The sequence below is a fragment of the Dermacentor silvarum genome, chromosome 4 (genome assembly GCF_013339745.2).
Source record: "Dermacentor silvarum isolate Dsil-2018 chromosome 4, BIME_Dsil_1.4, whole genome shotgun sequence".
Lineage (NCBI taxonomy): Eukaryota > Metazoa > Arthropoda > Arachnida > Ixodida > Ixodidae > Dermacentor > Dermacentor silvarum.
Genome location: NC_051157.2, coordinates 222,595,606 through 222,621,453, shown reverse-complemented (window position 1 = coordinate 222,621,453; position 25,848 = coordinate 222,595,606). Strand labels below are relative to the sequence as shown.

Sequence of the window (25,848 nt, the reverse complement as noted above, 5' to 3'; positions counted from 1 at the left end):
CTTGCGATGCGGACGCTATGGCTGCTACGTATGTGTTGAAGCTTTCGCTGGATCTGAAACTGAGACGCGTCGTACAATCCTCGGGGTGCTTTCTTGCGCGACGCGCGATGGTTGCAACGGGACGAAGCGAAACTGAGACCCGGCGCATAACAACACTTCGGGCGCTTTCTTGCGATGCGGACGCTATGGCTGCTACTTATGTGTTGAAGCTTTCGCTGGATCTGAAACTGAGACGCGTCGCACAATCCTCGGGGCGCTTTCTTGCGCAGCGCGCGATGGTTGCAACGGGATGAAGCGAAACTGAGACGTGGCGCATAACAACACTTCGGGCGCTTTCTTGCAGTGCGGACGCTATGGCTGCTACGTATGTGTTGAAGCTTTCGCTGGATCTGAAACTGAGACGCGTCGAAGAATCCTCGGGGTGCTTTCTAGCGCTGCGCGCGAAGGCTGCAACGGGACGAGGCGAAACTCAGACGCGTCGCATAACACTACGGGAGCTTTCTTGCGATGCGGGCGCTCTGGCTGCTACGTACATGTTCAAGGTTTCGCTGCGTCTGAAACTGAGACGCGTCGCACAATCCTCGGGGCGCTTGCTTGCGCTGCGCGCGATGGCTGCCACGGGACGAAGCGAAACTGAGACGCGTCGCCTAACACTCGAGCTTCTTTCTTGCGCTGCGCGCGATGGCTGCAACGGGACGAAGCGAAACTGAGACGCGTCGCTTAACACTCGAGGTTCTTTCTTGCGCTGCAGGCTCTATGGCTGCTACGTACGTGTTGAAGCTATCGCTGGATCTGAAACTGAGACAAATCGCACAATCCTCGGGGCACTTTCTTGCGCTGCACGCGATGGCTGCAACGGGACGAAGCGAAACTGAGACGTGGCGCATAACAACACTTCGGGCGCTTTCTTGCAGTGCGGACGCTATGGCTGCTACGTATGTGTTGAAGCTTTCGCTGGATCTGAAACTGACACGCGTCGTACAATGCTCGGGGTGCTTTCTTGCGCTGCACGCCATGGCTGCAACGGGACGAAGCGAAACTTAGATGCGTCGCTTTACACTCGGGGTGCTTTCTTTCGCTGCGGGCGCTATGGCTGCTACATACGTGTTGAAGCTTTCACTGGAACTGAAACTGAGACAAATCGCACAATCCTCGGGGGGCTTTCTTGCGCTGCGCGATGTCTGCAACGGGATGAAGCAAAACTGAGACGCGTTGCTTAACACTCGGGGTGCTTTCTTTGCTGCGGGCGCTATGGCTGCTACGTACATGTAGAAGCTATCGCTGGATCTGAAACTGAGACAAATCGCGCAATCCTCGGGGCGCTTTCTTGCGCTGCACGATGTCTGCAACGGGACAAAGCGAAACTGAGACGCGTCGCTTAACACTCGGGGTGATTTCTTGCGCTGCAGGCGCTATGGCTGCTAATTACGTGTTGAAGCTATCGCTGGATCTGAAACTGAGACAAATCGCACAATCCTCGGGGCGCTTTCTTGCGCTGCACGATGGCTGCAACGGGACGAAGCGAAACTGAGACGCGTCGCTTAACACTCGGGGTGCTTTCTTTGCCTGCGGGCGCTATGGCTGCTACGTACGTGTTGAAGCTATCGCTGGATCTGAAACTGAGACAAATCAGCACAATCCTCGGGGGCTTTCTTGCGCTGCACGATGGCTGCAACGGGACGAAGCGAAACTGAGACGCGTCGCTTAACACTCGGGGTGCTTTCTTTGCTGCAGGCGCTATGGCTGCTACGTACATGTAGAAGCTATTCGCTGGATCTGAAACTGAGACAAATCGCACAATCCTCGGGGGGCTTTCTTGCGCTGCACGGATGGCTGCAACGGGACGAAGCGAAACTGAGACGCGTCGCTTAACACTAGGGGTGCTTTCTTGCACTGCAGGCGCTATGGCTGCTACGTACGTGTTGAAGCTATCGCTGGATCTGAAACTGAGACAAATCGCACAATCCTCGGGGGGCTTTCTTGCGCTGCACGATGTCTGCAACGGGACGAAGCGAAACTGAGACGCGTTCGCTTAACACTCGGGGTGCTTTCTTTGCTGCGGGCGCTATGGCTGCTACGTACATGTAGAAGCTATCGCTGGATCTGAAACTGAGACAAATCGCACAATCCTCGGGGGCTTTCTTGCGCTGCACCGATGGCTGCAACGGGACGAAGCGAAACTGAGACGCGTCGCTTAACACTAGGGGTGCTTTCTTGCGATGCAGGCGCTATGGCTGCTACGTACGTGTTGAAGCTATCGCTGGATCTGAAACTGAGACAAATCACACCATCCTCGGGGCGCTTTCTTGCACTGCACGATGGCTGCAACGGGACGAAGCGAAACTGAGACGCGTCTGCTTAACACTCGGGGTGCTTTCTTTGCTGCAGGCGCTATGGCTGCTACGTACATGTTGAAGCTATCGCTGGATCTGAAACTGAGACAAATCGCACAATCCTCGGGGGGCTTTCATGCGCTGCACGATGTCTGCAACGGGACGAAGCGAAACTGAGATGCGTCGCTTAACACTCGGGGTGATTTCTTGCGCTGCAGGCGCTATGGCTGCTATGTACGCGTTGAAGCTATCGCTGGATCTGAAACTGAGACAAATCGCACAATCCTCGGGGCACTTTCTTGCGCTGCACGCGATGGCTGCAACGCGACGAAGCGAAACTCAGACGCTACGCTTAACATTAGGGGTGCTTTCTTGCACTGCAGGCGCTATGGCTGCTACGTACGTGTTGAAGCTATCGCTGGATCTGAAACTGAGACAAACCACACAATCCTCGGGGCGCTTTCTTGCACTGCACGATGGCTGCAACAGGACGAAGCGAAACTGAGACGCGTCAGTTAACACTCGGGGTGCTTTCTTTGCTGCAGGCGCTATGGCTGCTACGTACATGTAGAAGCTATTGCTGGATCTGAAACTGAGACAAATCGCACAATCCTCGGGGGGGGGCTTTCTTGCGCTGCACGATGGCTGCAACGGGACGAAGCGAAACTGAGACGCGTCGCTTAACATTAGGGGTGCTTTCTTGCACTGCAGGCGCTATGGCTGCTACGTACGTGTTGAAGCTATCGCTGGATCTGAAACTGAGACAAATCACACAATCCTCGGGGCGCTTTCTTGCACTGCACGATGGCTGCAACAGGACGAAGCGAAACTGAGACGCGTCGCTTAACACTCGGGGTGCTTTCTTTGCTGCAGGCGCTATGGCTGCTACGTACATGTAGAAGCTATCGCTGGATCTGAAACTGAGACAAATCGCACAATCCTCGGGGGGCTTTCTTGCGCTGCACGATGGCTGCAACGGGACGAAGCGAAACTGAGACGCGTCGCTTAACATTAGGGGTGCTTTCTTGCACTGCAGGCGCTATGGCTGCTACGTTCGTGTTAAAGCTATTGCTGGATCTGAAACTGAGACAAATCACACAATCCTCGGGGCGCTTTCTTGCACTGCACGATGGCTGCAACGGAACGAAGCGAAACTGAGACGCGTCACTTAACACTAGGGGTGCTTTCTTTTGCTGTGGGCCCTATGGCTGCTACATACGTGTTGAAGCTATCGCTGGATCTGAAACTGAGACAAATCGCACAATCCTCGGGGGGGCTTTCTTGCGCTGCATGATCGCTGCAACGGGACGAAGCGAAACTGAGACGCGTCGCTTAACACTCTGGGTGCTTTCTTGCACTGCAGGCGCTATGGCTGCTACGTACGTGTTGAAGCTATCGCTGGATCTGAAACTGAGACAAATCACACAATGCTCGGGGCGCTTTCTTGCGCTGCACGCGATGGCTGCAACGGGACGAAGCGAAACTGAGATGCGTCGTTTAACACTCAGGGTGCTTTCTTGCGCTGCAGGATCTATGGCTGCTACATAAGTGTTGATGCTTTACTGGAACTTAAACTAAGACAAATCGCACAATCCTCGGGGGCTTTCTTGCGCTGCACGATGTCTGCAACGGGACGAAGCGAAACTGAGACGCGTTGCTTAACACTTGGGGTGCTTTCTTTGCTGCGGGCGCTATGGCTGCTACGTACATGTAGAAGCTATCGCTGGATCTGAAACTGAGACAAATCGCACAGTCCTCGGGGGGGCTTTCTTGCACTGCACGATGGCTGCAACGGGACGAAGCGAAACTGAGACGCGTCGCTTAACATTAGGGGTGCTTTCTTGCACTGCAGGCGCTATGGCTGCTATGTACGCGTTGAAGCTATCGCTGGATCTGAAACTGAGACAAATCGCACAATCCTCGGGGCACTTTCTTGCGCTGCACGATGGCTGCAACGGGACGAAGCGAAACTGCAGACGCGTACGCTTAACATTAGGGGTGCTTTCTTGCACTGCAGGCGCTATGGCTGCTACGTACGTGTTGAAGCTATCGCTGGATCTGAAACTGAGACAAACCACACAATCCTCGGGGCGCTTTCTTGCACTGCACGATGGCTGCAACAGGACGAAGCGAAACTGAGACGCGTCGCTTAACACTCGGGGTGCTTTCTTTGCTGCAGGCGCTATGGCTGCTACGTACATGTAGAAGCTATCGCTGGATCTGAAACTGAGACAAATCGCACAATCCTCGGGGGGCTTTCTTGCGCTGCACGATGTCTGCAACGGGACGAAGCGAAACTGAGACGCGTCGCTTAACACTAGGGGTGCTTTCTTGCCTGCAGGCGCTATGGCTGCTACGTACGTGTTAGAAGCTATGCTGGATCTGAAACTGAGACAAATCGCACAATCCTCGGGGGCTTTCTTGCGCTGCACGATGGCTGCAACGGGACGAAGCGAAACTGAGACGCGTCGCTTAACACTAGGGGTGCTTTCTTTGCCTGCAGGCGCTATGGCTGCTACGTACGTGTTGAAGCTATCGCTGGATCTGAAACTGAGACAAATCGCACAATCCTCGGGGGGCTTTCTTGCGCTGCACGATGGCTGCAACGGGACGAAGCGAAACTGAGACGCGTCGCTTAACACTCGGGGTGCTTTCTTGCCTGCAGGCGCTATGACTGCTATATACGTGTTGAAGCTATCGCTGGATCTGAAACTGAGACAAATCGCACAATCCTCGGGGGCTTTCTTGCGCTGCACGATGTCTGCAACGGGACGAAGCGAAACTGAGACGCGTTGCTTAACACTTGGGGTGCTTTCTTTGCTGCGGGCGCTATGGCTGCTACGTACATGTAGAAGCTATCGCTGGATCTGAAACTGAGACAAATCGCACAGTCCTCGGGGGGGCTTTCTTGCACTGCACGATGGCTGCAACGGGACGAAGCGAAACTGAGACGCGTCGCTTAACATTAGGGGTGCTTTCTTGCACTGCAGGCGCTATGGCTACTACGTACGTGTTGAAGCTATCGCTGGATCTGAAACTGAGACAAACCACACAATCCTCGGGGCGCTTTCTTGCACTGCACGATGGCTGCAACAGGACGAAGCGAAACTGAGACGCGTCGCTTAACACTCGGGGTGCTTTCTTTGCTGCGGGCGCTATGGCTGCTACGTACATGTAGAAGCTATCGCTGGATCTGAAACTGAGACAAATCGCACAATCCTCGGGGGCTTTCTTGCGCTGCACGATGGCTGCAACGGGACGAAGCGAAACTGAGACGCGTCGCTTAACACTCGGGGTGCTTTCTTTGCTGCAGGCGCTATGGCTGCTACGTACATGTAGAAGCTAATGCTGGATATGAAACTGAGACAAATCGCACAATCCTCGGGGGGGCTTTCTTGCGCTGCACGATGGCTGCAACGGGACGAAGCGAAACTGAGACGCGTCGCTTAACATTAGGGGTGCTTTCTTGCACTGCAGGCGCTATGGCTGCTACGTACGTGTTGAAGCTATCGCTGGATCTGAAACTGAGACAAATCACACAATCCTCGGGGCGCTTTCTTGCACTGCACGATGGCTGCAACGGGACGAAGCGAAACTGAGACGCGTCGCTTAACACTCGGGGTGCTTTCTTTGCTGCAGGCGCTATGGCTGCTACGTACGTGTTAGAAGCTATTCGCTGGATCTGAAACTGAGACAAATCACACAATCCTCGGGGGCGCTTTCTTGCACTGCACGATGGCTGCAACGGGACGAAGCGAAACTGAGACGCGTCGCTTAACACTCGGGGTGCTTTCTTTGCTGCAGGCGCTATGGCTGCTACGTACATGTAGAAGCTATGCTGGATCTGAAACTGAGACAAATCACACAATCCTCGGGGGGCTTTCTTGCGCTGCACGATGGCTGCAACGGGACGAAGCGAAACTGAGACGCGTCGCTTAACATTAGGGGTGCTTTCTTGCACTGCAGGCGCTATGGCTGCTACGTACGTGTTGAAGCTATCGCTGGATCTGAAACTGAGACAAACCACACAATCCTCGGGGCGCTTTCTTGCACTGCACGATGGCTGCAACAGGACGAAGCGAAACTGAGACGCGCGCTGCACGATGGCTGCAACGGGACGAAGCGAAACTGAGAACGCGTCGCTTAACACTCTGGGTGCTTTCTTGCACTGCAGGCGCTATGGCTGCTACGTACGTGTTGAAGCTATCGCTGGATCTGAAACTGAGACAAATCGCACAATCCTCGGGGGGCTTTCTTGCGCTGCACTGATGGCTGCAACGGGACGAAGCGAAACTGAGACGCGTCGCTTAACACTCTGGGTGCTTTCTTGCACTGCAGGCGCTATGGCTGCTACGTACGTGTTGAAGCTATCGCTGGATCTGAAACTGAGACAAATCGCACAATCCTCGGGGGGCTTTCTTGCGCTGCACGGATGGCTGCAACGGGACGAAGCGAAACTGAGACGCGTCGCTTAACACTCGGGGTGCTTTCTTGCACTGCAGGCGCTATGGCTGCTACGTACGTGTGAAGCTATCGCTGGATCTGAAACTGAGACAAATCACACAATCCTCGGGGCGCTTTCTTGCGCTGCACCGATGGCTGCAACGGGACGAAGCGAAACTGAGACGCGTTGCTTAACACTCGGGGTGCTTTCTTTGCTGCAGGCGCTATGGCTGCTACGTACATGTAGAAGCTATCGCTGGATCTGAAACTGAGACAAATCGCACAATCCTCGGGGGCTTTCTTGCGCTGCACGATGGCTGCAACGGGACGAAGCGAAACTGAGACGCGTCGCTTAACACTTAGGGGTGCTTTCTTTGCTGCGGCGCTATGGCTGCTACGTACGTGTTGAAGCTATCGCTGGATCTGAAACTGAGACAAATCGCACAATCCTCGGGGGCGCTTTCTTGCGCTGCACGATGGCTGCAACGGGACGAAGCGAAACTGAGACGCGTCGCTTAACACTCGGGGTGCTTTCTTTGCCTGCAGGCGCTATGGCTGCTACGTACATGTTGAAGCTATCGCTGGATCTGAAACTGAGACAAATCACACAATCCTCGGGGCGCTTTCTTGCACTGCACGATGGCTGCAACGGGACGAAGCGAAACTGAGACGCGTCGCTTAACACTCGGGGTGCTTTCTTTGCTGCAGGGCGCTATGGCTGCTACGTACATGTTGAAGCTATCGCTGGATCTGAAACTGAGACAAATCGCACAATCCTCGGGGGGCTTTCTTGCGCTGCACGATGGCTGCAACGGGACGAAGCGAAACTGAGACGCGTCGCTTAACACTCTGGGTGCTTTCTTGCACTGCAGGCGCTATGGCTGCTACGTACGTGTTGAAGCTATCGCTGGATCTGAAACTGAGACAAATCGCACAATCCTCGGGGGGGCTTTCTTGCGCTGCATGATCGCTGCAACGGGACGAAGCGAAACTGAGACGCGTCGCTTAACACTCTGGGTGCTTTCTTGCACTGCAGGCGCTATGGCTGCTACGTACGTGTTGAAGCTATCGCTGGATCTGAAACTGAGACAAATCACACAATGCTCGGGGCGCTTTCTTGCGCTGCACGCGATGGCTGCAACGGGACGAAGCGAAACTGAGATGCGTCGTTTAACACTCGGGGTGCTTTCTTGCGCTGCAGGATCTATGGCTGCTACATAAGTGTTGATGCTTTACTGGAACTTAAACTAAGACAAATCGCACAATCCTCGGGGGGCTTTCTTGCGCTGCACGCGATGGCTGCAACGGCACGAAGCGACATGGAGACGCGTCGCTTAACAATAGGGGGGCTTTATTGCGATGCAGGCGCTATGACTGCTATGTACGTGTTGAAGCTATCGCCGGATCTGAAACTGAGACAAATCACACAATCCTCGGGGCGCTTTCTTGCACTGCACGCGATGTCTGCAACGGGACGAAGTGAAACTGAGACGCGTTGCTTAACACTCGGGGTGCTTTCTTTGCTGCGGGCGCTATGGCTGCTATGTACATGTAGAAGCTATCGCTGGATCTGAAACTGAGACAAATCGCACAATCCTCGGGGGCTTTCTTGCGCTGCACGATGTCTGCAACGGGACGAAGCGAAACTGAGACGCGTTGCTTAACACTTGGGGTGCTTTCTTTGCTGCGGGCGCTATGGCTGCTACGTACGTGTTGAAGCTATCGCTGGATCTGAAACTGAGACAAATAACACCATCCTCGGGGCGCTTTCTTGCACTGCACGATGGCTGCAACGGGACGAAGAGAAACTGAGACGCGTCGCTTAACAATCGGGGTGCTTTCTTTGCTGCAGGCGCTATGGCTGCTACGTACATGTTGAAGCTATCGCTGGATCTGAAACTGAGACAAATCGCACAATCCTCGGGGGGCTTTCATGCGCTGCACGATGTCTGCAACGGGACGAAGCGAAACTGAGATGCGTCGCTTAACACTCGGGGTGATTTCTTGCGCTGCAGGCGCTATGGCTGCTATGTACGCGTTGAAGCTATCGCTGGATCTGAAACTGAGACAAATCGCACAATCCTCGGGGGCTTTCTTGCGCTGCACGCGATGGCTGCAACGGACGAAGCGAAACTGAGACGCGTCGCTTAACATTAGGGGTGCTTTCTTGCACTGCAGGCGCTATGGCTGCTACGTACGTGTTGAAGCTATCGCTGGATCTGAAACTGAGACAAATCACACAATCCTCGGGGCGCTTTCTTGCACTGCACGATGGCTGCAACGGGACGAAGCGAAACTGAGACGCGTCGCTTAACACTCGGGGTGCTTTCTTTGCTGCAGGCGCTATGGCTGCTACGTACATGTAGAAGCTATCGCTGGATCTGAAACTGAGACAAATCGCACAATCCTCGGGGGGGCTTTCTTGCGCTGCACGATGGCTGCAACGGGACGAAGCGAAACTGAGACGCGTCGCTTAACATTAGGGGTGCTTTCTTGCACTGCAGGCGCTATGGCTGCTACGTACGTGTTGAAGCTATCGCTGGATCTGAAACTGAGACAAATCCACACAATCCTCGGGGGCTTTCTTGCACTGCACGATGGCTGCAACAGGGACGAAGCGAAACTGAGACGCGTCGCTTAACACTCGGGGTGCTTTCTTTGCTGCAGGCGCTATGGCTGCTACGTACATGTAGAAGCTATCGCTGGATCTGAAACTGAGACAAATCGCACAATCCTCGGGGGGGCTTTCTTGCGCTGCACGATGGCTGCAACGGGACGAAGCGAAACTGAGACGCGTCGCTTAACACTCGGGGTGCTTTCTTGCCTGCAGGCGCTATGGCTGCTACGTACGTGTTGAAGCTATCGCTGGATCTGAAACTGAGACAAATCGCACAATCCTCGGGGGCTTTCTTGCGCTGCACCGATGGCTGCAACGGGACGAAGCGAAACTGAGACGCGTCGCTTAACACTCGGGGTGCTTTCTTGCATGCAGGCGCTATGGCTGCTACGTACGTGTTAGAAGCTATCGCTGGATCTGAAACTGAGACAAATCGCACAATCCTCGGGGGCTTTCTTGCGCTGCACGATGTCTGCAACGGGACGAAGCGAAACTGAGACGCGTTGCATTAACACTCGGGGTGCTTTCTTTGCTGCAGGGCGCTATGGCTGCTACGTACATGTAGAAGCTATCGCTGGATCTGAAACTGAGACAAATCGCACAATCCTCGGGGGGGCTTTCTTGCGCTGCACGATGGCTGCAACGGGACAAAGCGAAACTGAGACGCGTCGCTTAAAACTCGGGGTGCTTTGTTGCGCTGCAGGCGCATTGGCTGCTATGTACGTGTTGAAGCTATCGCTGGATCTGAAACTGAGACAAATCGCACAATCCTCGGGGCGTTTTTTTGCGCTGCACGCGATGGCTGCAATGGGACGAAGCGAAACTGAGGCGCGTCGCTAAACACTCGGTGTGCTTTCTTGCGATGCAGGCGCTATGACTGCTATATACGTGTTGAAGCTATCGCTGGATCTGAAACTGAGACAAATCGCACAATCCTCGGGGGCTTTCTTGCGCTGCACGATGTCTGCAACGGGACGAAGCGAAACTGAGACGCGTTGCTTAACACTTGGGGTGCTTTCTTTGCTGCGGGCGCTATGGCTGCTACGTACATGTAGAAGCTATCGCTGGATCTGAAACTGAGACAAATCGCACAGTCCTCGGGGGGGCTTTCTTGCACTGCACGATGGCTGCAACGGGACGAAGCGAAACTGAGACGCGTCGCTTAACATTAGGGGTGCTTTCTTGCACTGCAGGCGCTATGGCTACTACGTACGTGTTGAAGCTATCGCTGGATCTGAACTGAGACAAACCACACAATCCTCGGGGCGCTTTCTTGCACTGCACGATGGCTGCAACAGGACGAAGCGAAACTGAGACGCGTCGCTTAACACTCGGGGTGCTTTCTTTGCTGCGGGCGCTATGGCTGCTACGTACATGTAGAAGCTATCGCTGGATCTGAAACTGAGACAAATCGCACAATCCTCGGGGGGCTTTCTTGCGCTGCACGATGTCTGCAACGGGACAAAGCGAAACTGAGACGCGTTGCTTAGGACTCGGGGTGCTTTCTTTGCTGCAGGCGCTATGGCTGCTACGTACATGTAGAAGCTAATGCTGGATATGAAACTGAGACAAATCGCACAATCCTCGGGGGGCTTTCTTGCGCTGCACGATGGCTGCAACGGGACGAAGCGAAACTGAGACGCGTCGCTTAACATTAGGGGTGCTTTCTTGCACTGCAGGCGCTATGGCTGCTACGTTCGTGTTAAAGCTATTGCTGGATCTGAAACTGAGACAAATCACACAATCCTCGGGGCGCTTTCTTGCACTGCACGATGGCTGCAACGGGACGAAGCGAAACTGAGACGCGTTGCTTAGGACTCGGGGTGCTTTCTTTGCTGCAGGCGCTATGGCTGCTACGTACATGTAGAAGCTAATGCTGGATATGAAACTGAGACAAATCGCACAATCCTCGGGGGGCTTTCTTGCGCTGCACGATGGCTGCAACGGGACGAAGCGAAACTGAGACGCGTCGCTTAACATTAGGGGTGCTTTCTTTTGCTGTGGGCCCTATGGCTGCTACATACGTGTTGAAGCTATCGCTGGATCTGAAACTGAGACAAATCGCACAATCCTCGGGGGGGCTTTCTTGCGCTGCATGATCGCTGCAACGGGACGAAGCGAAACTGAGACACGTCGCTTAACACTCTGGGTGCTTTCTTGCACTGCAGGCGCTATGGCTGCTACGTACGTGTTGAAGCTATCGCTGGATCTGAAACTGAGACAAATCACACAATGCTCGGGGCGCTTTCTTGCGCTGCACGCGATGGCTGCAACGGGACGAAGCGAAACTGAGATGCGTCGTTTAACACTCGGGGTGCTTTCTTGCGCTGCAGGATCTATGGCTGCTACATAAGTGTTGATGCTTTACTGGAACTTAAACTAAGACAAATCGCACAATCCTCGGGGGGCTTTCTTGCGCTGCACGCGATGGCTGCAACGGCACGAAGCGACATGGAGACGCGTCGCTTAACAATAGGGGGGCTTTATTGCGATGCAGGCGCTATGACTGCTATGTACGTGTTGAAGCTATCGCCGGATCTGAAACTGAGACAAATCACACAATCCTCGGGGCGCTTTCTTGCACTGCACGCGATGTCTGCAACGGGACGAAGTGAAACTGAGACGCGTTGCTTAACACTCGGGGTGCTTTCTTTGCTGCGGGCGCTATGGCTGCTATGTACATGTAGAAGCTATCGCTGGATCTGAAACTGAGACAAATCGCACAATCCTCGGGGGCTTTCTTGCGCTGCACGATGTCTGCAACGGGACGAAGCGAAACTGAGACGCGTTGCTTAACACTTGGGGTGCTTTCTTTGCTGCGGGCGCTATGGCTGCTACGTACGTGTTGAAGCTATCGCTGGATCTGAAACACACAAATAACACCATCCTCGGGGCGCTTTCTTGCACTGCACGATGGCTGCAACGGGACGAAGAGAAACTGAGACGCGTCGCTTAACAATCGGGGTGCTTTCTTTGCTGCAGGCGCTATGGCTGCTACGTACATGTTGAAGCTATCGCTGAATCTGAAACTGAGACAAATCGCACAATCCTCGGGGGGCTTTCATGCGCTGCACGATGTCTGCAACGGGACGAAGCGAAACTGAGATGCGTCGCTTAACACTCGGGGTGATTTCTTGCACTGCAGGCGCTATGGCTGCTACGTACGTGTTGAAGCTATCGCTGGATCTGAAACTGAGACAAACCACACAATCCTCGGGGCGCTTTCTTGCACTGCACGATGGCTGCAACAGGACGAAGCGAAACTGAGACGCGTCAGTTAACACTCGGGGTGCTTTCTTTGCTGCAGGCGCTATGGCTGCTACGTACATGTAGAAGCTATTGCTGGATCTGAAACTGAGACAAATCGCACAATCCTCGGGGGGGGGGGCTTTCTTGCGCTGCACGATGGCTGCAACGGGACGAAGCGAAACTGAGACGCGTCGCTTAACATTAGGGGTGCTTTCTTTCACTGCAGGCGCTATGGCTACTACGTACGTGTTGAAGCTATCGCTGGATCTGAAACTGAGACAAACCACACAATCCTCGGGGGGGCTTTCTTGCGCTGCATGATCGCTGCAACGGGACGAAGCGAAACTGAGACACGTCGCTTAACACTCTGGGTGCTTTCTTGCACTGCAGGCGCTATGGCTGCTACGTACGTGTTGAAGCTATCGCTGGATCTGAAACTGAGACAAATCACACAATGCTCGGGGCGCTTTCTTGCGCTGCACGCGATGGCTGCAACGGGACGAAGCGAAACTGAGATGCGTCGTTTAGCACTCGGGGTGCTTTCTTGCGCTGCAGGATCTATGGCTGCTACATAAGTGTTGATGCTTTACTGGAACTTAAACTAAGACAAATCGCACAATCCTCGGGGGGCTTTCTTGCGCTGCACGCGATGGCTGCAACGGCACGAAGCGACATGGAGACGCGTCGCTTAACAATAGGGGGGCTTTATTGCGATGCAGGCGCTATGACTGCTATGTACGTGTTGAAGCTATCGCCGGATCTGAAACTGAGACAAATCACACAATCCTCGGGGCGCTTTCTTGCACTGCACGCGATGTCTGCAACGGGACGAAGTGAAACTGAGACGCGTTGCTTAACACTCGGGGTGCTTTCTTTGCTGCGGGCGCTATGGCTGCTATGTACATGTAGAAGCTATCGCTGGATCTGAAACTGAGACAAATCGCACAATCCTCGGGGGCTTTCTTGCGCTGCACGATGTCTGCAACGGGACGAAGCGAAACTGAGACGCGTTGCTTAACACTTGGGGTGCTTTCTTTGCTGCGGGCGCTATGGCTGCTACGTACGTGTTGAAGCTATCGCTGGATCTGAAACACACAAATAACACCATCCTCGGGGCGCTTTCTTGCACTGCACGATGGCTGCAACGGGACGAAGAGAAACTGAGACGCGTCGCTTAACAATCGGGGTGCTTTCTTTGCTGCAGGCGCTATGGCTGCTACGTACATGTTGAAGCTATCGCTGAATCTGAAACTGAGACAAATCGCACAATCCTCGGGGGGCTTTCATGCGCTGCACGATGTCTGCAACGGGACGAAGCGAAACTGAGATGCGTCGCTTAACACTCGGGGTGATTTCTTGCACTGCAGGCGCTATGGCTGCTACGTACGTGTTGAAGCTATCGCTGGATCTGAAACTGAGACAAACCACACAATCCTCGGGGCGCTTTCTTGCACTGCACGATGGCTGCAACAGGACGAAGCGAAACTGAGACGCGTCAGTTAACACTCGGGGTGCTTTCTTTGCTGCAGGCGCTATGGCTGCTACGTACATGTAGAAGCTATTGCTGGATCTGAAACTGAGACAAATCGCACAATCCTCGGGGGGGGGGCTTTCTTGCGCTGCACGATGGCTGCAACGGGACGAAGCGAAACTGAGACGCGTCGCTTAACATTAGGGGTGCTTTCTTTCACTGCAGGCGCTATGGCTACTACGTACGTGTTGAAGCTATCGCTGGATCTGAAACTGAGACAAACCACACAATCCTCGGGGGGGCTTTCTTGCGCTGCATGATCGCTGCAACGGGACGAAGCGAAACTGAGACACGTCGCTTAACACTCTGGGTGCTTTCTTGCACTGCAGGCGCTATGGCTGCTACGTACGTGTTGAAGCTATCGCTGGATCTGAAACTGAGACAAATCACACAATGCTCGGGGCGCTTTCTTGCGCTGCACGCGATGGCTGCAACGGGACGAAGCGAAACTGAGATGCGTCGTTTAGCACTCGGGGTGCTTTCTTGCGCTGCAGGATCTATGGCTGCTACATAAGTGTTGATGCTTTACTGGAACTTAAACTAAGACAAATCGCACAATCCTCGGGGGGCTTTCTTGCGCTGCACGCGATGGCTGCAACGGCACGAAGCGACATGGAGACGCGTCGCTTAACAATAGGGGGGCTTTATTGCGATGCAGGCGCTATGACTGCTATGTACGTGTTGAAGCTATCGCCGGATCTGAAACTGAGACAAATCACACAATCCTCGGGGCGCTTTCTTGCACTGCACGCGATGTCTGCAACGGGACGAAGTGAAACTGAGACGCGTTGCTTAACACTCGGGGTGCTTTCTTTGCTGCGGGCGCTATGGCTGCTATGTACATGTAGAAGCTATCGCTGGATCTGAAACTGAGACAAATCGCACAATCCTCGGGGGCTTTCTTGCGCTGCACGATGTCTGCAACGGGACGAAGCGAAACAGAGATGCGTTCCTTAACACTTGGGGTGCTTTCTTTGCTGCGGGCGCTATGGCTGCTACGTACGTGTTGAAGCTATCGCTGGATCTGAAACACACAAATAACACCATCCTCGGGGCGCTTTCTTGCACTGCACGATGGCTGCAACGGGACGAAGAGAAACTGAGACGCGTCCCTTAACAATCGGGGTGCTTTCTTTGCTGCAGGCGCTATGGCTGCTACGTACATGTTGAAGCTATCGCTGGATCTGAAACTGAGACAAATCGCACAATCCTCGGGGGGCTTTCATGCGCTGCACGCGATGGCTGCAACGGGACGAAGCGAAACTCAGACGCTACGCTTAACATTAGGGGTGCTTTCTTGCACTGCAGGCGCTATGGCTGCTACGTACGTGTTGAAGCTATCGCTGGATCTGAAACTGAGACAAACCACACAATCCTCGGGGCGCTTTCTTGCACTGCACGATGGCTGCAACAGGACGAAGCGAAACTGAGACGCGTCAGTTAACACTCGGGGTGCTTTCTTTGCTGCAGGCGCTATGGCTGCTACGTACATGTAGAAGCTATTGCTGGATCTGAAACTGAGACAAATCGCACAATCCTCGGGGGGGGGGGGCTTTCTTGCGCTGCACGATGGCTGCAACGGGACGAAGCGAAACTGAGACGCGTCGCTTAACATTAGGGGTGCTTTCTTTCACTGCAGGCGCTATGGCTACTACGTACGTGTTGAAGCTATCGCTGGATCTGAAGCTGAGACAAACCACACAATCCTCGGGGCGCTTTCTTGCACTGCACGATGGCTGCAACAGGACGAAGCGAAACTGAGACGCGTTGCTTAACACTCGGGGTGCTTTCTTTGCTGCGGGCGCTATGGCTGCTATGTACATGTAGAAGCTATCGCTGGATCTGAAACTGAGACAAATCGCACAATCCTCGGGGGCTTTCTTGCGCTGCACGATGTCTGCAACGGGACGAACCGAAACTGAGACGCGTTGCTTAACACTAGGGGTGCTTTCTTTTGCTGCGGGCCCTATGGCTGCTACATACTTGTTGAAGCTATCGCTGGATCTGAAACTGAGACAAATCACACAATGCTCGGGGTGCTTTCTTGCACTGCACGATGGCTGCAACGGGACGAAGCGAAACTGAGACGCGTCGCTTAAGACTAGGGGTGCTTTCTTTTGCTGTGGGCCCTATGGCTGCTACATACGTGTTGAAGCTATCGCTGGATCTGAAACTGAGACAAATCGCACAATCCTCGGGGGGGCTTTCTTGCGCTGCATGATCGCTGCAACGGGACGAAGCGAAACTGAGACGCGTCGCTTAACACTCTGGGTGCTTTCTTGCACTGCAGGCGCTATGGCTGCTACATACGTGTTGAAGCTATCGCTGGATCTGAAACTGAGACAAATCGCACAATCCTCGGGGGCTTTCTTGCGCTGCATGATCGCTGCAACGGGACGAAGCGAAACTGAGACGCGTCGCTTAACACTCTGGGTGCTTTCTTGAAGTGCAGGCGCTATGGCTGCTACGTACGTGTTGAAGCTATCGCTGGATCTGAAACTGAGACAAATCACACAATGCTCGGGGCGCTTTCTTGCGCTGCACGCGATGGCTGCAACGGGACGAAGCGAAACTGAGATGCGTCGTTTAACACTCGGGGTGCTTTCTTGCGCTGCAGGAGCTATGGCTGCTACATACGTATTGATGCTTTACTGGAACTTAAACTGAGACAAATCGCACAATCCTCGGGGGGCTTTCTTGCGCTCCACGCGATGGCTGCAACGGCACGAAGCGACATGGAGACGCGTCGCTTAACAATAGAGGGGCTTTCTTGCGATGCAGGCGCTATGACTGCTACGTACGTGTTGAAGCTATCGCTGGATCTGAAACTGAGACAAATCACACAATCCTCGCGGCGCTTTCTTGCACTGCACGCGATGTCTGCAACGGGACGAAGTGAAACTGAGACGCGTTGCATAACACTCGGGGTGCTTTCTTTGCTGCGGGCGCTATGGCTGCTATGTACATGTAGAAGCTATCGCTGGATCTGAAACTGAGACAAATCGCACAATCCTCGGGGGCTTTCTTGCGCTGCACGATGTCTGCAACGGGACGAAGCGAAACTGAGACGCGCTGCTTAACACTCGGGGTGCTTTCTTTGCTGCGGGCACTATGGCTGCTACGTACATGTAGAAGCTATCGCTGGATCTGAAACTGAGACAAATCACACAATCCTCGCGGCGCTTTCTTGCACTGCACGCGATGTCTGCAACGGGACGAAGTGAAACTGAGACGCGTTGCATAACACTCGGGGTGCTTTCTTTGCTGCGGGCGCTATGGCTGCTATGTACATGTAGAAGCTATCGCTGGATCTGAAACTGAGACAAATCGCACAATCCTCGGGGGCTTTCTTGCGCTGCACGATGTCTGCAACGGGACGAAGCGAAACTGAGACGCGTTGCTTAACACTCGGGGTGCTTTCTTTGCTGCGGGCACTATGGCTGCTACGTACATGTAGAAGCTATCGCTGGATCTGAAACTGCGACAAATCGCACCGTCCTCGGGGGGGGGGGGCTTTCTTGCGCTGCACGATGGCTGCAACGGGACGAAGCGAAACTGAGACGCGTCGCTTAACATTAGGGGTGCTTTCTTGCACTGCAGGCGCTATGGCTGCTACGTACGTGTTGAAGCTATCGCTGGATCTGAAACACACAAATCACACCATCCTCGGGGCGCTTTCTTGCACTGCACGATGGCTGCAACGGGACGAAGCGAAACTGAGACGCGTCGCTTAACACTCGGGGTGCTTTCTTTGCTGCAGGCGCTATGGCTGCTACGTACATGTAGAAGCTATCGCTGGATCTGAAACTGAGACAAATCACACAATCCTCGGGGGGCTTTCATGCGCTGCACGATGTCTGCAACGGGACGAAGCGAAACTTAGACGCGTCGCTTAACACTCGGGGTGATTTCTTGCGCTGCAGGCGCTATGGCTGCTATGTACGCGTTGAAGCTATCGCTGGATCTGAAACTGAGACAAATCCCACAATCCTCGGGGCGATTTTTTGCGCTGCTCGCGATGGCAGTAGCGGGACGAAGCGAAACTGAGATGCGTCGTTTAACACTCGGGGTGCTTTCTTGCGCTGCAGGAGCTATGGCTGCTACATACGTATTGATGCTTTACTGGAACTTAAACTGAGACAAATCGCACAATCCTCGGGGGGCTTTCTTGCGCTCCACGCGATGGCTGCAACGGCACGAAGCGACATGGAGACGCGTCGCTTAACAATAGGGGGGCTTTCTTGCGATGCAGGCGCTATGACTGCTACGTACGTGTTGAAGCTATCGCTGGATCTGAAACTAAGACAAATCACACAATCCTCGGGGCGCTTTCTTGCACTGCACGCGATGTCTGCAACGGGACGAAGTGAAACTGAGACGCGTTGCATAACACTCGGGGTGCTTTCTTTGCTGCGGGCGCTATGGCTGCTATGTACATGTAGAAGCTATCGCTGGATCTGAAACTGCGACAAATCGCACCGTCCTCGGGGGGGGGGCTTTCTTGCGCTGCACGATGGCTGCAACGGGACGAAGCGAAACTGAGACGCGTCGCTTAACATTAGGGGTGCTTTCTTGCACTGCAGGCGCTATGGCTGCTACGTACGTGTTGAAGCTATCGCTGGATCTGAAACACACAAATCACACCATCCTCGGGGCGCTTTCTTGCACTGCACGATGGCTGCAACGGGACGAAGCGAAACTGAGACGCGTCGCTTAACACTCGGGGTGCTTTCTTTGCTGCAGGCGCTATGGCTGCTACGTACATGTAGAAGCTATCGCTGGATCTGAAACTGAGACAAATCGCACAATCCTCGGGGGGCTTTCATGCGCTGCACGATGTCTGCAACGGGACGAAGCGAAACTTAGACGCGTCGCTTAACACTCGGGGTGATTTCTTGCGCTGCAGGCGCTATGGCTGCTATGTACGCGTTGAAGCTATCGCTGGATCTGAAACTGAGACAAATCCCACAATCCTCGGGGCGATTTTTTACGCTGCTCGCGATGGCAGTAGCGGGACGAAGCGAAACTCAGACGCTACGCTTAACATTAGGGGTGCTTTCTTGCACTGCAGGCGCTATGGCTGCTACGTACGTGTTGAAGCTATCGCTGGATCTGCAACTGAGACAAACCACACAATCCTCGGGGCGCTTTCTTGCACTGCACGATGGCTGCAACAGGACGAAGCGAAACTGAGACGCGTCGCTTAACACTCGGGGTGCTTTCTTTGCTGCGGGCGCTATGGCTGCTACGTACATGTGGAAGCTATCGCTGGATCTGAAACTGAGACAAATAGCACAATCCTCGGGGGGCTTTCTTGCGCTGCACGATGTCTGCAACGGGACGAAGCAAAACTGAGACGCGTTGCTTAACACTCGGGGTGCTTTCTATGCTGCAGGCGCTATGGCTGCTACGTACATGTAGAAGCTATTGCTGGATCTGAAACTGAGACAAATCGCACAATCCTCGGGGGGGCTTTCTTGCGCTGCACGATGGCTGCAACGGGACGAAGCGAAACTGAGACGCGTCGCTTAACACTCGGGGTGCTTTGTTGCGCTGCAGGCGCATTGGCTGCTATGTACGTGTTAAGCTATCGCTGGATCTGAAACTGAGACAAATCGCACAATCCTCGGGGCGTTTTCTTGCGCTGCACGCGATGGCTGCAATGGGACGAAGCGAAACTGAGGCGCGTCGCTAAACACTCGGTGTGCTTTCTTGCGATGCAGGCGCTATGACTGCTATATACGTGTTGAAGCTATCGCTGGATCTGAAACTTACGTACGCCTTACCTTCTTTCATGATGAATCCATACGAACTAGCTCAAGTTTTCGTAGATTTAAACTTGGCAGAGTTCAGCTGAAGAGTGTCGCTACGGAAAACGGCTAGAACTGTCGATAAACGTTCGTGGTGGCTGTCAAAGGTAGGCAAGTAGACAATGGCAGCGTCTGAACAGCATCGATAGATGTACCACTTATAATCCCATATCAGCGTCCATTCCATCATAATTTCGAAAGTTGCTTGGGCATTACACAGTCCGAATGACATGACCTTGAATGGTATAGGCCATCTGGCAGAATGGAATGGAAAAACTTTATTGAGGTCCTTCGGAACGTGCACTAGGACGTAGCGGGCCGCTCCCATGTCTGGGCAGGAAGGCCTAGCCTCTCCGCCAGAATAATGGCACTTTTTTTGCCATCCAAAGGGTCGACTGAAATCTGCCAATTGCCGGGCCGAATGTTGATGGGCGAAAAATATTGGGCTTCATCAAGGCAGGCGAAGGCGTCGTCGATGCGAGGAAAAGGGTCGATGCCTTTATGGGTGTATTTGTTCCAATTCCGATAATTAAACCAGAAACGTCAGCTGTAGTGCCTCTTTCTCACGAGAAAGACGGGGGGCCTACGGGCTAGACGAAGGTTCGATGACGTCTTTTGTAATCATTTTCTCAACCTCGTTCTGGATGATTAGGCGTTCGTGATGTGATACGCGTGTCGGCGATAGGATTGGCGTCACCAGTGTTGAATCCATGAGTCACGACAAAGGCAACTACAAGAAGCTCCATCAATTTACCAGATATTTTAAAACGTGATCTACAACTATTGAATTGATACCTTCTTGATGAAGTCAGTGTTTAAAAAGTTAGTTAATGAGTTATACTAATTAACCGACTTTGCAGACTAGGCCGCGCAATTCTCAACACCACTGAGTTAGTTTCAGCCCCCTAGCACACTCCGTCATCTTTAAAACATTGCTTAGTTTTAGCTAGGACGCCCTGTATATGTATGCATATATACAGGGGATCTCAACTATCATGCACCAAGCTTTAAAAATATGCAAATTCCACGTAGCTGGACAGAACCAAGGTAATGTTGTTTGCCGTCACTTGGAGATACCTGAACACTTGTGTTACAGGCGTGTCTACTAACTTATCGGTGATAGCATTGTCAAGAGATTATAAAAATATGTCACACAAAATGGGAGCTATGGCTGAACCTATAGATTCCGGTTCGCTGTATGAAAAAATGGCCTTCAAATTCGACGACCGTTGAATCAGATAACATTCTAAAAGCGCTAAAAAGTTTTTGCTGCTAATGCCCACGGAATTCTGAAACTTCACTCTCCAAAATCCTCCATTCTTTCACGCACAGCTGACATAAGACGATCATGCGCCAGTGAATAATACAAGATGTCCTGGACATCTTTTAAAAATGCAGTTTGATCAGTCCCTCGAGCTTCCTTGATTGCCAAAATAACTTCATCTGAACTTCTTACCAATAATGGGTCCTTTAATGGCAGCTTTTTGAGATGAGTCTGTAGAAACTTTCCCAGATGGCACTGCCAAGATGTCTTCTTGGATACAATTACCCTAAGAGGGTGAATCAGGCTTATGGGTTTTGCATGTGAAAAACACTTCCAAGAACTCTGCACTTGCTGTGTTGACAAGCTGCCTAAACGACTTCAGGTGCATATCCTTGAGTAGCTTCAGGGCGGCTTTCTTCTGTTTCTTCGGTTCGAATGAAATTTTTTTGAAGTTCAAGACAGCGTACCTAGATTTTTCTTTCATGAACGTTTCGGGCAGAACGCCGAAACGACCTTCTTTTTCTGCCTGTATCACTTGAAGTGCATCTTTCTTTAGGCAAGTGATAACTTTCTTCAAGGGCGCTGTTCCTGAATTCTTCCTGGGAGTATGCTTGAGAACACAGTCCTCGGCCTCTCCGATGACTCGCTCGCGGTCTTGGTCATCCGCTCTGTCTCCAATGGCAAGAAGCTGCGGTGCGTTCAACCGTGGCTGAAAACTGTACTTCGGTCCTTTTTTCAGAATTTTCTCCACATGGTCTGGAATTTTGCGCCCCCAAGCGTAGTTACCACATTTGTGCTAGTGGTCTTTGCTGGCGGCTTTGTTAGAAAGAGCCAAAGGAATTCCGTGGTCTGCCCTGCTAGTCTCCTGTGGGCTCGCAGCATTTGGTCCTTTTGGCAGGGGTCCTTTCCTTCTTCAACAAGAACTTTCAGCCAATCCTTGTAAAGTCGAATCTGGCGCCATTTTTCAGACTTGAAAACCTTGCATACCCTTTTTTCATGTCCCCATGAAGGTTCCACAATAGGGCGTTCATCTCGGGTGGAACTATTCGTCTTCTCAGGTAGTAGCCTAAAGATCGCGACTGACACGTAGTGACTGCGATAAGGTTCTACAGCAGCGACGAACTTCAGCAGGTGAAATGGTCAGATTGAAGTGGCAAGAGCACATTATTAAAAAAAGGGAAAGCCGCCTTGACGAGACGTTGACGACCAAGTTAGCGTTCTCAGTGCTGCGCCGTTCACCATCTCTACCTGTAAGGGGGTAGGCCACACGAAACATAAATTTAGGAAAGTCGGAAGCCAAGATTTAAATAACTTTCTTTCCCTGCATAGGCATGTCTTACTTAACTTGTTCAGCTGTTTAAAGTGCAGAAGATGATTCATTTTATTTTTGGCAGGTAATATTTTTCATAAAATGGGGTAAAAGTGCTAGTCGCGCCTGCAGTGATAAGTAACTAATGAATTGCTGAATGAGTACAAATTTGGCATTTATGTAGCTATATGTAGGACCATGCAATGATTTAGGATACATGTAATGTGATAAATATTAAGGAAGTAATGATCGAAAAATTAAGCCAAGTGAAAAAGATTGCCAATTTGGACCAAATGCGTTTGCAAAATGAGATGTAAATGCAAATATATTGCATCGATTTCTTTTGTTCAAGTTGGTTGCACACATCTCTATGTGAGGAGTGAGTGCGCAGAATTTCATATCAACATATTCACTCATAAAAATGTTATAAACATTTGCGTAACATGATGTGGAGCAATATCTTGTTCTTGAGAAAAACGTGAAGAATTCTTTGAAATTTTGTGAAAAATGACAAAAACAACAGAGAGGCCTAAAATGCACCAGCATCATCGCTAGAGCCCCCGTGCCATGCGCTAGTCTCCTTTTGTTCGTGTGGCTGCTCGTCGACAAAATAAAATGAAAAAAAGGTATTCTGAATAGTATTTATATAAAAGAAATAACACAGATTTTTGGTTTCGTAATACGAGGGTATGGGTCACTCCCTATAACTCCCAAAGTAATGATCATAGGAAGATAATTTATTTTGCAACCTCTTGCGAAACATTTCGGCGTACATAAAATGTGAAAACAAGAAAAAATTAATATCGTGCAAAAATTTTGACCTTTAAGTCTGGTCTCCCACCGTGCCACCAGTTTGCTTTCATAGGAAGACCCGCAGCGGTGGCTTAGCGGCTATAGTGTGGCGCTTGCTAAGCACGAGGTCGCGGGATCAAATCCGTTTGAAAAGTACTCCGTTTCGTTACCTCAAAACACGTCGTACCTACTAATAGAGCCGAGGAAAGCGCTTTGATCCTCTTAGGAGTAGCTACATGCATTCAAGGAAAACATCTTGGAAACCTTTCAGATTGACTAAGATTGACTGATTTTAATGGGGGCGAAATGCAAAAACGCCCGTGTTTCGTGCATTGGGGGCACGTTAAAGATCTGGTGTTGAGTATTAATCCGGATTCGCCCACTAAGGCGTGCCTCATAATAAAATCGTAAGACTTTGACTGATTGACTGCAATTTAATGAGAGCGAAATGCAAAAACGCCCGTGTTTCGTGCATTGGGGGCACGTTAAATCTGGTGCTGAGTATTAATCCGGATTCCCCCACTAAGGCGTGCCTCATAATAAAATCGTAAGACTCCGGAACTCTATTAAGTTCAATTCATGCGAAGCTCGCTGTCTTTGAACGGCAGTTGCGGCTGTGTTTCGTGCGAAATGATCCAGAGATACAAACATGTCGTGCATTCAATGTTCAAGGTGTCGTCGGGGAAAGAAGTAGAAAGAAGAAGAAAGAAGCGGCCTTCCGCTGTGTGCACGAGGCGCTTCAGCCGAAGGCTTCGAGGTACCACGCTCATCTCCCGGCAGGACCTTTTGAAGTGGATGTGGAGATACTGCGGGTTTCGTTCATGCACTGGTTTGCAAGGAGCATTCCTCAAAGAGGCAGCACGTGTGTCGGGTCAGCTCCAGCTTTGCAATGAGATGAACGCGGTTTAATTCATGAAACCGGGACCTGAAAAAGGTGCGACGTAATGCTACCACATTTCTCTCCCATGTGCCATTGAATTTGTTTTTTTCATAAGTCTCGTCATAACACACTCATAAGCTGGGAGTTTCTTTCAGTCAATCTGAAAGGTCACCAAGATGTTTTTCTTGAATGAACGTAGTTGCTCCTGAGATGATCAAAGCGCTTTCCTGGTGCCCTTTTAGTAGGTACGAGGTGCTGTGAGGTAAACCCGACTGCACTCAACTCACTGCAGGTGGATGAGCTCATTTCCACCGTCGAGTCTACATTCGACGTGGTGATGGTAGCCGAGCGGTTCACCGAGTCTCTCGTGTTGCTGCGCAAGAAGCTGTGCCTACCAAACCTACGCAGTGTGATTGCGTTCCGGAAGAACGCACTACAGAACCGCACCACCTTGACACCACGGGTGGCGGCTCGACTCGCGCAGCTAAACGCGGCCGACACGTACATCTACGAGCACTTCGCGCGACGCCTGGAACGTCAGCTGCAGGCTCTTGGAGTCCAGCATGTTGCCTCAGAGGTGGCCCACATCGAGGCCACGACACGGCGCTGGCTGGAGCGCTGCGTCGAGTCCACAACCACTGGCCGCCGTGTAGTGGCGCACAGGCTGCGTGAAGGCATGGACTATGATCCAGTCTGCCACCGCCTGGCTCTCTCCGAGATCGAGTTTACAAAGGAGCTGCGCTGGACGCAGACACGCTTAGCAAGACAGAGAACTGGCTTCTTCTACCATTGACAGTATCTGCGTAACATTTTCGAATATGCTCTATAACAACTTATTTTTTCCGAGCACACCCTTTTCTTTATGTTTTGCCTCAATGAATACTACGGAATCCTAAACTATTTTTGTGGTCACTTTAGTGCGTTTGTAAGAAGTTGGGTATTTTCTGCAAAAGAACGTAGTGATCTAGAAATACGTAAACGCACTAACTGTTAACAAGAAGATGAGCAACGCTAGGTTATATCTCTGATGCATATTGAGTATTAGAAGATATGAGGAGGTATGAGCATTACCTGTATGAAAATTTTCTGAGTAACTTTCAGAGCTAGAAAAAATATCGCAATGACACTTGAACTGCAATGTAGTATGCGCAATAATTAGTAAGTACAATTATGTAGATAAGTCATAAACACACAATTTTGTGTTTGTACTATAACACAAGGAAATGCGAACGCTACCTTCAAGTCGAAATACCAGGCGCTCCGGAGGACATTGCGTTGCATAGCAAACAGACGTTCCAAATCGCCTGTGCAGTAGAAGGAAAACTGAAAATTGAGCCGGATATACAAGACACATGCACTGTATGGATAATATTCAGTGACAACTTGCATCAAAAGTTGAAACAGCCGCCGTTGCGGTGTAGTAGCTTTGGCTTTGAGCTGCTAAGCCCAAGGGCGCGGTATCAAATCCCTGTGGCCGCACTTTGATGGGGGCGAGAACGACAGTGCATTGGGTGCACGTTACAAAGCTCCAGGTGATAAAAACAAGCTCGGCAACATGATATAGTCCTGCAACGCGTGAACTCGAAAGCCTGATGATGATGAGTGTTTATTGGCGCAAGG

At 51.9% G+C, this 25,848-nt stretch overlaps 1 protein-coding gene across 1 annotated transcript in view; it reads left to right on the top strand.

Annotated features, from left to right (window-relative positions):
• LOC119449292 (galactose-3-O-sulfotransferase 3) overlaps positions 1-25,025 on the top strand; it is a 31,107-nt gene extending 6,082 nt beyond the window's left edge. The window contains exon 2 of the mRNA XM_037712465.2: positions 24,521-25,025. Within this exon, the coding sequence (XP_037568393.1) occupies positions 24,521-25,021 (501 nt within the window). The 3' untranslated portion in view covers positions 25,022-25,025. The remainder of the gene's footprint in view (positions 1-24,520) is intronic.
• Positions 25,026-25,848: the final 823 nt, after the last annotated feature.